General features: G+C 34.6%; 1 protein-coding gene across 3 annotated transcripts in view; it reads left to right on the top strand.

The window, feature by feature from the left end:
* Positions 1-11,567, top strand: part of CDH7 (cadherin 7) — a 132,041-nt gene extending 120,474 nt beyond the window's left edge. For all 3 annotated transcript variants that reach the window (XM_074383282.1, XM_039463772.2, XM_074383281.1), the window contains exon 12: positions 9,325-11,567. In XM_074383282.1, coding sequence (XP_074239383.1) covers positions 9,325-9,818 — 494 coding nt within the window. In that variant the 3' untranslated portion in view covers positions 9,819-11,567. The remainder of the gene's footprint in view (positions 1-9,324) is intronic.
* The last annotated feature ends 1,535 nt before the right edge of the window (positions 11,568-13,102 follow it).

Here is a 13,102-nt window from a genome sequence, read left to right as displayed (position 1 = left end):
CACAATATTGTTAATCTGTACATGTTATCTATTACACTCTATTTTAAATTTTGCAACCTTTTCCACATATTTTAATCCCCTCAAGAATAGATCCAGTATCCTCTATAATTCATGATTCTACCATCACTTAGATGGAATAGAGTAGTTATCAGATAAATTAACTAAATTAGCAGGAGGTCATCAAAGTCACAGTGAGAGCATGGTAGAGTTTACATTTTATCTGTGTATGAGGTACAGGACTCAAATTTTAGCAGGAATCAAAAAATTTGCAACTGATTTGTATGCATTTATTGTAGAAATTCTACAGTGTTATGCCTTATTATTGAATAAACACAGATAACTCCTTACTGTGGATAGCATTACTTAAACCCTTTACAAATAGACACTCACTTAATCTTCATAAAGTTACTATGAGATAATTTCTAAAAGTAAAAACTATTATTTTCATTTTGAAGAGCAGCAAACTGGGGCAAGGAGAAATAAAAGATCTCACTTACCTCATACATCCAGGGAATGGAATAACAGTGATTCAAAGCAGATGAGGTCCTTAAATAGGCAGGAGCCATGGGCTGAGGGACAGGACTTGAGCCATAATCTTGCTCATTGTAACTCAGTTACAATGAGTAAGAAGAATTGGCTGAGTGGAGCATACAGTGATGGAGAGTTGAAGCAAAGAGAAAATGAAGAAGCTAGAGTCAAAGGTGACTTGGAGTTTCGGGATTGGGAATTCTCTTACTTGAGAAAAGAGCACAAGATAGGAAACAAATTCAATGAACGTTAATGAAATTAAACCTAAAAGTTCAGGATGTTGTAAGAGTGGAAGCCACTGGGCAGAAAGTTATCAGTAAAGGAAGTGGTTATAACAAACCATAACAATGATAATTACCGTTTTGAACATTTATTATATTCTGACAAGTTTATATGTTTTTACAATCAAACATAGGAATAATCATTTTAAAATAGGGTCTGGTTATCCAGAGAGATAGATGAGAGATTTCGATGACAGAGACATCAGCTCTTGCCATACCAGAGGTGGCTGAACCTGAGGTTTCACTGGGCTTGCCTAGGAAGAGTGTGGGGTGAAAAGCCGAAGAAGTCAAGCACAGAACTTGCGAAAGGTTTACTGTAAGTACTGTTAGAAAAGAGCAGCTCTTTAAAAACATGGTTTGAAAGAAGAGTGCAAACTTTTTTTTTTTTTCTTTTAAACTGGCTGCAAGCAGCTGCAATGTTTACTATTGAGTAAGTTCAAGATAGCTAACCCATGAAGTTCTGTGTCCAATAGAACAGGAATGCTGAGTTAAAAAAAAAAAAAAAAAGGCCACAGAGTAATCATTGGATTTAGCAAAATATGAGTCATTAGTAGCCTTGGTCCCTGGAAATAACAGGGAAACTCAAATTGCTCTGGGTTGAGAGCAATCAGGATACAAGAAAGTGGAAATGTGGAGTAGGCTACTTTTACATAAAATACAAGTTAATATTTTTGAGGGTATATGAAGATAAATTGTGGGTTTCAAAATTTCAGGAAACTCTTTCTGCTTAATGTCCTCCCTGTTTGAGCTCTGATGGAATAGTGTGCCTGGAGACAGTGGAGAAGTTTCAAGATGACCCTGAAAAGAGTGAGGATAACACGTTTCATCATCATGGTTATTTCTGATCTATCCGAAGCCAACAAAATTCAAGCTCAGTTAAATATTAAAAGGAAGTTAAGCTGGGTGCAGTGACTCATGGTTGTAATCCCAGCAGTTTGGGAGGATCAGGCCAGAGGATCACTTGAAGCCAGAGTTTGAGACCAGCCTGGACAACAAGAGAGACCTCTTTCTCTGCAAAAAATAAAACAATTAGCTAGGCATGGTGATATGTACCCAGAGTCCCAGCTGCTCAGGAAGTTGAGGCAGGAGGATTGCTTGAGCCTAGGAGTTTGAGGCTGCAATGAGCCATGATCACTCCAGCCTGGGTGACAGAGTAAGAACCTGTCTCTAAAATAATTAAAAACAGCCAGGTGCGGTGGCTCACACCTGTAATCCCAGTACTTTTGGAGGCTGAGGCTGGCAGATCACCTGAGGTTGGGAGTTCTTGACCAACCTAATCAACATGGAAAAACCCTGTGTCTATTAAAAATACAAAAGATTAGCCAGGTGTGTTGATGCATACCTGTAATCCTAGCTACTAGTGAGGCTGAAGCAGGAGAATTGCTTGAACCTGGGAGGCAGAGGTTGAGGTGAGCCAAGATCTCACCATTGCACTCCAGCCTGGACAACAAGAGTGACTCTGTCTTAAAATAAATAAATAAACAAAAATGTAAAAAAATGTAAAAAACTGAATTAAACAATTTTCTAAATTAAACAGAAAGGAAAAAAGAATACTAAAACTTAATTAGTGCCCAGTAGAAAATATCAGACAGATTTTTAATAAACTTTATGTAAATCAACAGGATCAAAAAATGGCAAGGCATTAAACAATAGAAAGTTATTGAAAGGTTAAGTTCTACTTGCATATTAATGTGGATGATTGTTTAAAATAAATTCTTGAAATTGTGTACAGATTGTGCTAGCAGATTTTTAATTTTGATTATGTTATTTTTTCAAGTATACCTTATAAGGACACTAATAATTACAGTGATTGTAAATATTCTATTGTTCAATATGCCATTTGACAATAAATATGAGAATACTTTAAGACCATATGCAATTAGGATTATTCCAGTATCTGAGTCTTTTGTTTAGAACAGTTGTCCTAAATAAATTTATTGTGACCCATCAGTGTGAAACATACATGTAATTTCAAATTTTCACCTAGCTTCTTTAGAAAAAGTAAAAAGAAACTATTGAAACAAATGCTAACAATATATTTTGAACGTACTATACCCAAACTATTATCACTATTATCATTTTAATATGTAATCCATGAAGATTATTGAGATAATATTTTATTTAAAAAAAAACAAAACAAGTCTTCAACATATGTTTATTTTACACTTAGAACACACCTCATTTAAGAATGGCTATATTCCATGTGCTCAATAGCCACATGTAGCTAGTGGCAACTGTGGTAGACAATGAAAATTTAGATGACTATTTTATAGCTAATTAGAAATTATGATTGTTCATAAGAGACCATATAGATAATGCTGTTTTTTGGTAAAGGCTTACTCATCTCTCATGTCACCTCTCAAATGTCATCTCTTAACTTAGACTTTCTCTGAGCATCCTGCGCAGAAATAATCACTTTCCCATACATATTTTCCTAGCATATTTTTGTTGCTGTTGTTGTTGTTGTTGTTGATTTCCAACTTCTATTTCAAGTTCAGGGGTGCATATGCATGACGTACAGGATTATTACATAGGTAAACATGTGCCATGGTAATTAGCTGCATAGATCATCCCATCACCTAGGTGTTAAGCTCAACATTCATTAGCTATTCTTCACGACACTCTCCCTCCTTCCACCCCTGACCCTTTGATAGACCCCAGTGTGTGTTGTTGCCCCCATGTGGCCAAGCATTCTCATCATTCAGTTCTCACTTTTAAGTGAGAACATGCAATATTTGATTTTCTGTTTCTGCACAAGTTTGCTGAGAATAATGGCTTCCAGTTGCATCCATGTCTCTGCGAAGAACATGACCTCATTTCCTTTTTTTCTTTTTTAAATTGTATTTAAGTTCATGTGCAGATCTTGTAGGATTGTTGCATAGGTAAACACGTGCCATGGTGGTTTGTCGTCTCCATCCCCTTCACCTACATCAGGCATTTCTCCCAATATTATCCCTCCCCAATCTCCGCACTCCCCTGCTGTTCCTTCTCTAGCCCCCAGTCTACCAACAGACCCCAGTGTGTGACGTTCCCCTCTCTGTGTCCATGTGTTCTCATTGTTCAATACCCACCTAGGAGTAAGAACATGTGGTGATTCGTCTTCTGTTCTTGTGTCAGTTTGCTGAGAATGGTGGTTTTCCAGATTCATCCATGTCCCTACAAAGGACGTGAACTCATCCTTTTTTATGGCTGCATGGTATTCAATGGTGTATATGTGCCACATTTTCTTTGTCCAGTCTATCACTGATGAGCATTTGGGTTGGTTCTGGGTCTTTGCTATTGTAAATAATGCCACAATGAACATATGTGTGCGTGTGTCTTTATAACAGGAAGATTTATAATCCACAGTGGTTGAACTAATTTACACTCCTACCAACAGTGTAAAAGTGTTCCTATTTCTTCACATCCTCTCCAGCATCTGTTGTCTCCAGATTTTTTAATGATTGCCATTCTAACTGGCATGCGATGGTATCTCGATGTGGTTTTGATTTTTCATTTCTCTAATGTCCAGTGATGATGAGCATTTTTCCTATGTTTGTTGGTGTCATAAATGTCTTCTTTTGAAAAGTGTCTGTTTATATCTTTTGCCCACTTTTGAATGAGTTTGTTTGTTTCTTTCTTGTAAATCTGCTTTAGTTCTTTGTAGATTCTGGATATTAGCTCTTTGTCAGATGGGCAGATTGCAAAAAATTTTTCCCATTCCATTGGTTGCCTCTTCACTCTGATTATTGTTTCTTTTGCTGTGCAGAAACTCTTAAGTTTAATTAGATCCCACTTGTCTATTTTGGCTTTTGTTATCATTGCTTTTTGTGTTTTAGTCCTGAAGTCCTTGCCTCTTCCTATGTCCTGAATGGTTTTGCCTAGAATAGATGCAATAAAAAATGATAAAAATGATAAAGGAGATACCATCTCTGATTCCACAGAAATACAAACTACCATCAGAGATTACTACAAACAACTCTATGCACATAAACCAGTAAACCTGGAAGCAATGGATCAATTCCTGGACACTTACACCCTCCCAAGACTAAACCAGGAGGAACTTGAATCCCTGAATAGACCAATAACAAGGTGTGAAGTTGAGGCAGCAATTAATAGCCTACCAACCAAAAAAGTCCAGATCCAGATGGGTTTACAGCCGAATTCTACCAGATGTACAAAGAGGAGCTGGTACCATTCTTACTGAAATTATTCCAAACACTACAAAAAGAGGGAATTCTCCCTAACTCATTTTATGAAACCAACATCTTTCTAGCATATTTTATGTTGCTATATATTTAATTCATTCTATAATATTTAACTGTTTATTTTTTACTCAAAATTTTGGACTTGTTGATGGCCAAGTCCAAAACATCTATATATTTCTAGTCATATTTCCTTGCCTGTAATTTATTAATTTATTTAACAAATATTTATTGAGCACACACTGTTATGTATTATTCGTTGTGCTTAGGGTCAATCTGTAGAAAACAAAGTCACTGCCCTTCATATGGCTTAGCAAATCAGTATTACAGTTTTAGCAAATCAGTATTCATTAAAAAATATTATTGAATTAAATGAAATGTAGGCCTTAAACCTGTGGTATTAGCCACTAAACAATGAGTTAAACTGAAGAAAGCTCCAACCTTACCTCACCTTTCTTTGCCCTCTAGCCACATTGGCCTCAATTATCTGCTCACTGTCATCAGTGTACCAAGCATATTCTTCCACATCACATCTCCTTCCTGTTCCTACACTCAGCCTCTAGTTATCCTTGGTTAAGTCTTTCTCATCTGCATCTATTTCCCCTAGTATATTTCTTTATAAGATCATGTTTCCCTGTTTTGGAATAATTATTGCAATTCTGCTTTTACAGTTATTTATTTTAATGTTTCGATCATCTACTGTTCCCACTAAATCATAAGGTCCACGAGTAAATGTTTTAGGTCTGCTTCCATTTGCAACATTACACTACTATACCTAGTGTATATAATAAATGGTTAAAATATATTTGTTAAGGAGATATGTAAATTCCTAAACAACCAGAACAATGTAAGTGTCACACAAGGCTAGATTTCAGCTCAAGGTTAAACTTTTCTTCTGTCTCTACTCAGAAGTAGAGGCCTTATGACAGAAAAGACAAATGATAAAACCTCTTAAAATATATGATCTTATGCTTACTTAAGCAGAGTATTCTTCTTAATACAGTAATTAACACCATAGTCTCTGAAGAACAGTTAATACTTGTTCTAAATAAACATTAAAATCTTTTTTTTATATGTGCTTATGTGGTTAGATATCAGGTCATTCAAATGTTAAATTATCTAACCTTCCAAAATGCCATGTTTTACTTTGCCTTGAACAAGATTGGGAAATAAGGCAAACTCCATCAGATATTAATATCCTTGATGTGTATTATACTTCTGGGCTGATATACCCATGAATACTTTGGAGTTTTACTTTGATTGAAGCCTTGAGAATCAAAAGCCAAGTTTATCAGTAACATGAAATACATTTACAATAGAATATAAGAAATAATTGATATATACTATACATAGGTATATATTTGTGACAAAATTTATTAAAATTAAGTGAAAGAGGAATTTTGAAATGTTTTGCCTACTTAGATACTGATTCAAATTAAAAGAGCATCTAATTATTATATAACTTCTTTATACCCTTACTGACTCTCATCCTCATTCATTTCTTACACCCTTTTGTTCTCAGTTGGACATTCTTCTCCCTTAATTTTCTGTTCAACAGGTGTTAGCAGATGTCTTATTTCTACCTGCCTCCACCTGTGCATCCCATCACTATTCTCTTTCAACATCCCTCTTTACTCCCTGCTTTACTTTGATTTATCACGAAGAATTCCCATGGGGTTCCCCTTTCTTTCTACTGCAATTACTTTCATTTTGGGGGAACTAAAGTTGTATATAAATCTAAAATAGTTGTTTATTCATCCATGTGTTTTAAAAACTGTCTTTCCTTGAGCAAGCAATTGCCTTTTGAGCTTTCATACTTGTCACCCTTAGGCTTTATTTTTTAATTACCTTCTATGAAAGTACTAAGTGTACATTGTTACAGACAGTATGAGGGCTCTGAAGACAGACTGAGGTGGAGTATGCCTCACCCATCACCACTGCATTTAATTACATCTAGACAGATTATTTTATGTGTCTAAGACAACCATCAAATGGGAAAACACCTACCCTAGAGAACTGTTGTGAATGTTAAATAATATGTCCTGTGTGCAGACCTTCATTTCTCACTGTACCACCTTTCCTATTTCCCATTTAATTTTTGGTACATATGCCTAGCCATATATGGTACACTTTCTACTTTGTTTCATAAAAAAAAAAAAAAAAAAAAAAAAAAAAACTGCTCTGTTGCATTGTTGCATATTGATAAGTAACTGGGATTCTGCTAACTTTACTTATGTTATTTTCAATGTTCTTTATCTCTTCAGTCCACACGGTGAAGATTGATGTTGACTATTGTTATCATATATTGCTCATTTCAATTAGTTTAAAAGTTACTTGTTCCAAAGTCACACAGCTCATATGTAAGAAGGTTGGGCAAGGCCTTCCCGACACCAAAGCCAAAGCCGCAGCTCCTATTGTAGCATTCTGGCATGTACCTTGAGAAATACAAGACATTAGAGTGGTGGAAGTGTTAATTCTCGGTCAACAAGAAAGGACAATGCACTTAACAGGCAAGGAAGGTGAATACCAGACCTTACAGGAACATAAAGATATTCACGCAATAACTTTTGAACTTAGGTTGATGCAAATGTAATTTTGATTTTTGCCATTACCTTAATTGCAAAAACCACAATTACTTTTGCATCAACCTAATACATATCTGCCCTTTTGGTGAAGGTTAAAAGCAACCAAATGAAGTAAACAGGAGCACAAAGAAAAAGAGCAGGCATATCTGTGCCAATGCAGCATGAGAAGGTGGCCAGAAAAGCTCAGAAATGTATCAGTTTGTGAACTGCAGGTTGTCCATAAAGTGTAAAGCTTATGAGAGGAGCAGTAGGGTAGGGTTCAGTGGGAAAGAAGAGGAAAAATGCCACAAAAACAATTGGTTTCACAACTATTTCCACAGATCACCAGTACAGTTTCTTCACTGGTCACATTCCTGTTGATATTGTTAAAGCAGATAGCTGACAGATATTTAAGAAAGCATGTATTTTTATTAGAGATAAATTTATTTTATTTAAAACTAAATAAGGCTTAGCTTTTGGGTTCTTGAAAGTAGAGTCAGGTGGAGGAGAGAGTATGCCTCACCCCTAGTAACTGCAGTTAAGTTCACTGCAGTTAAGGACCTTGATGTCCTTTTTGGTTTTATATTTTTACGTTCAAAAGTATTTCTAATGCCAAAGTAAAAAGTTCACAAGATACTTTAAATAAAAATATTTCATACCCCCTTTTAAAAATACGATGACAATAATGTACCCTAAATGATAATCTATGTATATCTTGGGCTCTTTAGGCTTTCCAGAAAAAAGTCTTAAGGTGATCCAAAATAAATTGTTAAAAGTTATTTGTAGACAAATAAAAATAATTCATTACTCTACATATTTTTAAATTCCAAAATTCGAGAATGCCCTTTTTACTTCATTGTAGTTTAATTAAAGTGGCCATGAAATCAAATGTATTCCCAATTCAAGGAGCATGTGGTCACTCAGAAGCCAGATCAGGTTCCTTATTTGTATATACTAGCGAAAAAATGCACAGAATATATTGTTGGTTTAAGCCCCTGAAATAGCCAGGGTCATTGTTCTTATTTGCTTTACAGTGCAACCTCAGGCTTTAAGATTTAATTATTAGTTTTGATATAGGAAGATAAATTCCTAACATTAAAAGGATGATTCATTTCTTAAATTTATTTTTGACAGATGCTGAAAATCTCACAGCTTGTATTCTTTCTGAGGGATAATGGATAAAGACCAAGTTCCGTATTTTATACATGAAAGTGGGACTCAATTTGTTATAGAGAAGCTTTTAATCTTTGTAAATAGCCTGACATGCTGGATTTTATTTAACAATTGACTTTCATAGAGAAGGAGTAGGCATTTCTTCAAAGAACCTGACCGAATGCTGTAATCCATTTCTTTCTGAAATTGCAGTTGTTAAATTAGGCACAAAATATTTATGAATGTCAATTTGCCTTTCCAGCAATTAAGGAGTTCAAAAGAATCCCTTTGTGTTTTCTGGCTTTGAAATGATTATATTTATTATGAACTGGCCCTTCAATTCCTTCTATCAAATACTGTGGAGGTTACGTTAAAGAGGGAGACATCAGTTCTGAACAGGTGTGGAAAAGGGTTCCTTGATATATAAAAGTGTTCTATTTTAAAGCCATTTTAGCAGTTTTAGCACATCTACTGCTGTGAATCCTTGTGGAAGTAGGTGGCCAATTCATTTCTCTTTAAAGGAAAGAAAACTCAGAATCCTAGGCCTAATTTTAACATGACGTGGGTCAGTGGATGAGTTTACTGAAACTTTCTCTTCCTCTTTCATTGTCTCAGTGTTGATCCTCCTAATTGTCACTATGAGAAGACGGAAAAAAGAGCCCCTTATTTTTGATGAAGAAAGAGACATCAGAGAAAATATCGTGAGATATGATGATGAGGGCGGGGGGGAACAGGACACGGAAGCATTTGACATGGCTGCACTGAGAAACCTCAACGTCATCCGAGACGCCAAGACCCGGAGGGATGTGACTCCAGAAATTCAGTTCCTGAGTCGACCAGCTTTTAAAAGCATCCCAGATAATGTCATCTTTAGGGAATTTATTTGGGAAAGACTAAAAGAAGCTGATGTTGATCCTGGTGCTCCTCCTTATGACTCTCTGCAGACATATGCCTTTGAAGGAAATGGCTCAGTTGCTGAATCACTCAGCTCTTTAGATTCCATCAGCTCAAACTCTGATCAGAACTATGACTACCTTAGTGACTGGGGACCTCGCTTTAAACGACTCGCGGACATGTATGGGACTGGCCAAGAGAGTTTGTACTCATAGCCTTGGAACCTTAATTTGAAATGTACTGAAGAAAAAGTAGCAGCAAAAAGAAAAGAAAAAACAGCAACAACAACAACAGTAACACTGCATACAGAAAACAAGAACTCCACTTGCTGGAGAGAGATGGTTGTAAATATTTCTCCATTTTTAATTGTTTAGGTTTCTGCCTTGGTGAGGCATATCTTCATTAGACTTATCTAAGGGACTGCACTGACCACAGACTCTGAGCATTTGAAGGCTTTTTGATAAAAAGAAATGCTCAGTGGTTTGTGAATAGATAGCAACTCTCATATACCTGCAAAGGCACCAAACCTCTATGAGAAAGTAGTGCCCTGTGTCGTCAGTGAGTCAAAGATGCCCTGTACATACCTTCATGGTACTGTCATTGAGAGGAAAAGAACACGATGAGCTATTGAAACACCCTGGAACTCCTTGCATATCAAAACTTGGGACAAATTTAATTTACAGAGATGCTTATAGCTTACTATATTACAGAATCCAGCAGAATTCTATTGCTCTTGATTAGCAGAAATATTTTATTTAGCAATATGTAAATTCTCAGAAATTCCTTCCTAACTGAAAACCCTACCACAAAAGCTGATAAAATTTGGTTTAAGGCAACAGAAACCATTGTTTATCCAATAAATTATGAAGTGTTCCAAATAAGAAAAAGGTAAATAATTTTTAAAGTTTGTGATAGTTTTGAGATGCTTGTGTAGGTATGATAAAAAAAAAAGTTGCTGTCTATTCATTGATTTTTATTATCTCTTCTGATTTGTACAGGAGAATATCTTTTCTTTTTCATTTGACACATGGTGTTGTATTTATTTTGGAGCTCCAATCTCCACTAAATTCAGGTCCATCATACTGCCTCATAGTATTAAACTCATCAGAACATGCTGATTTTTCTCCAGCCCAAGCTACATGAAGGAAATGAAGCATGGAAATGGAGAAATAATAGTAAAGCAATTGAGCCCTGTTGCAGTTCACATCTCAAAGAGGAGCACAGCTACAAGGACATATAAATTGTTCTTCTGAGCCATTAGAATGTCAAAACATTGGAGTAAAATATTTGTATTTTGGAAAGACTTCAGAGAGAATTGAGATTTTCTTTGATGCAAGAATTATTTGTCAAGGTCATGAGTTCCACGTGCTCCAAAGACTTTCAAGAATCCGTTTTCCAGCCTTTCTTGCTGCAAACATATTGAGTAAAATATTGTTTTTTTAAAAAAATCTTAAACAGTATAAAATTATAAAGATTAAAACCGGTGTTTAAATTCTGATGCAGACATGTCCCTTGAGAACTAACCAAACAATGTATAATTTCTATGTGGTTTAGATGTGCCAAAGGAAGGAGGGCAATTGCCAAGTAATCATGTGTTTAAATTTAAGATGAGCTACTTAGAGTATGATTTTCATTACCAAAATAATATTGCTACCTATTATTTTTCCTAGATTAATACTAGTCTAATGTGCATATATATTCAAGTAAGAATGGATTTATTTTTTCCTTTCTTTCTCCTTTTAAAAATAATTCATTGTTGGGTTCCTAATAATAGTCAACACTGTGTAGAGAATCATGTTCTAAAAGTGCTTTTTGAAAGGCAGACAGTGGAATTAGAATATTAGTATGTTGATTACACAAAAAAGAACTATGTAGGATTCTGTAAACTTGCAGCCCAACTTTAGAAATGAAGTATGTAAAAGTGGCCTTCAGCTTCATAAAAATAAATAATTCAATAAATTTGATTATCTGCAAACAGTCCTTTAATTTGAATAAAGTTTTATAAACGTTGTTTTATGACTATATAGATATGCTTCTTGCTGTATTAATATGCATATATATTAAAACTATATATAACAGAGTGAACTTTATTTACACATGCAGGTTTTTCAAATTAAAAAAAAAAAAAAAAAAGCCATGTACTTACCCAGATCAATAAAATCAGAGCGTGGTACAGAAATTATCTATCTGTTAAATCAGCAAGGTTCTGAGAAAACAGTTTGTAATAACTCTCTTATTGTCTGCAAAAAGATACACTAGTTTAGTACATTTGGATTATGTTCTCCAAACTGCTGGTTGTTGCACATATCAGTAAATGGAGATGTGGATGTATTTTAGAAAAGGAATACACACACATCATTCACTCTGCTTTCTCTCCTTTTAAAATGTTTGTATTTTCTCACTAATTTTTTTAAATGTTTGCCAGTGATAGATTGGAAAAAGAAAGGTTCATATTTAAATAATTTAAAATTCTTGCATATACCCAATTGCTATTTATGTGTGAATGATTATATCAATAGAGTATTAAATTTGACTCAGTGGTGTATTTTAAAATTTAAAAAAATTTCTTGAGATGGCTGGAAGAATATTCCTAATATAGGTAGGATTTATATGAAGTATTCTAAGATTAATTGTAATAGTGGTGAATTTTTTACTGTTGTTTATTTTAGTTTTATTTTTTCTTCTGAAATCTAATGCTATATATCATGGTATGACAATACTTGAAATGTAGGCTTTGTTTTAAAGCAGACATTGAAGAGTTAATTGATAAAATCAATCTTAAATCTAGTTGGAAAAGTCTCCAAAAATCATTGAAATAAATATATATTAAGTTGCTTAAATTTAGTATTATACTGAAACCAACTAGAATGAGCTCACAAGAATTAATTATGCACATCTCTTCCCAACTCCAGGTACAGTGATATCATTTTGGTTGGTTGATGTCAGCCATAGTGGGATTATTTAGACCACAACAGTAATCAGCAAACACTACCCTTTTCTCTGGAGAACAAGTTGTTAAAACATTTACCAGCACTCTACAGCTTAAATTATTTTATAAAAGGAAATTTCATAATTGTAAATATAGTATGAATTTATATGATTTAAAATAATGACATGAAAGGAATTTATGCTATATTTTACTACTAAATATAAATGCATGTGGTAGTGATTTCCTGATGTGAAATCCTTGGAGCTACTTGTGAATAGGGAGAGGATTCACTTCATTATGGAAAGCAATGGCTTAGTTTCAAGTAGATAGAATAGTTCAGGAAGCCAATATGCTTAAATATTTTCCATTTGTCCACACAGGAGTACCAATAGAAACTCAGGGCGTGCCACATTATGCCCATTTTGAACAGTTTAATTTATTGAAAAATTAGATGCATTTCACTTGTTACTGTCTATGCCAAGGAAGTATAGCCAAGCACTTTATCTGAATTGTCATCATTGCATAATTTAAAATCAGCATAAAAATATAAAAATCAAATCTTATCAAGAA

The sequence above is a fragment of the Saimiri boliviensis genome, chromosome 13 (genome assembly GCF_048565385.1).
Source record: "Saimiri boliviensis isolate mSaiBol1 chromosome 13, mSaiBol1.pri, whole genome shotgun sequence".
In the NCBI taxonomy this organism is placed as follows: Eukaryota; Metazoa; Chordata; class Mammalia; order Primates; family Cebidae; genus Saimiri; species Saimiri boliviensis.
Note: the sequence above shows the minus strand (reverse complement) of the source record. Positions and strands in the feature narration are given on the sequence as shown.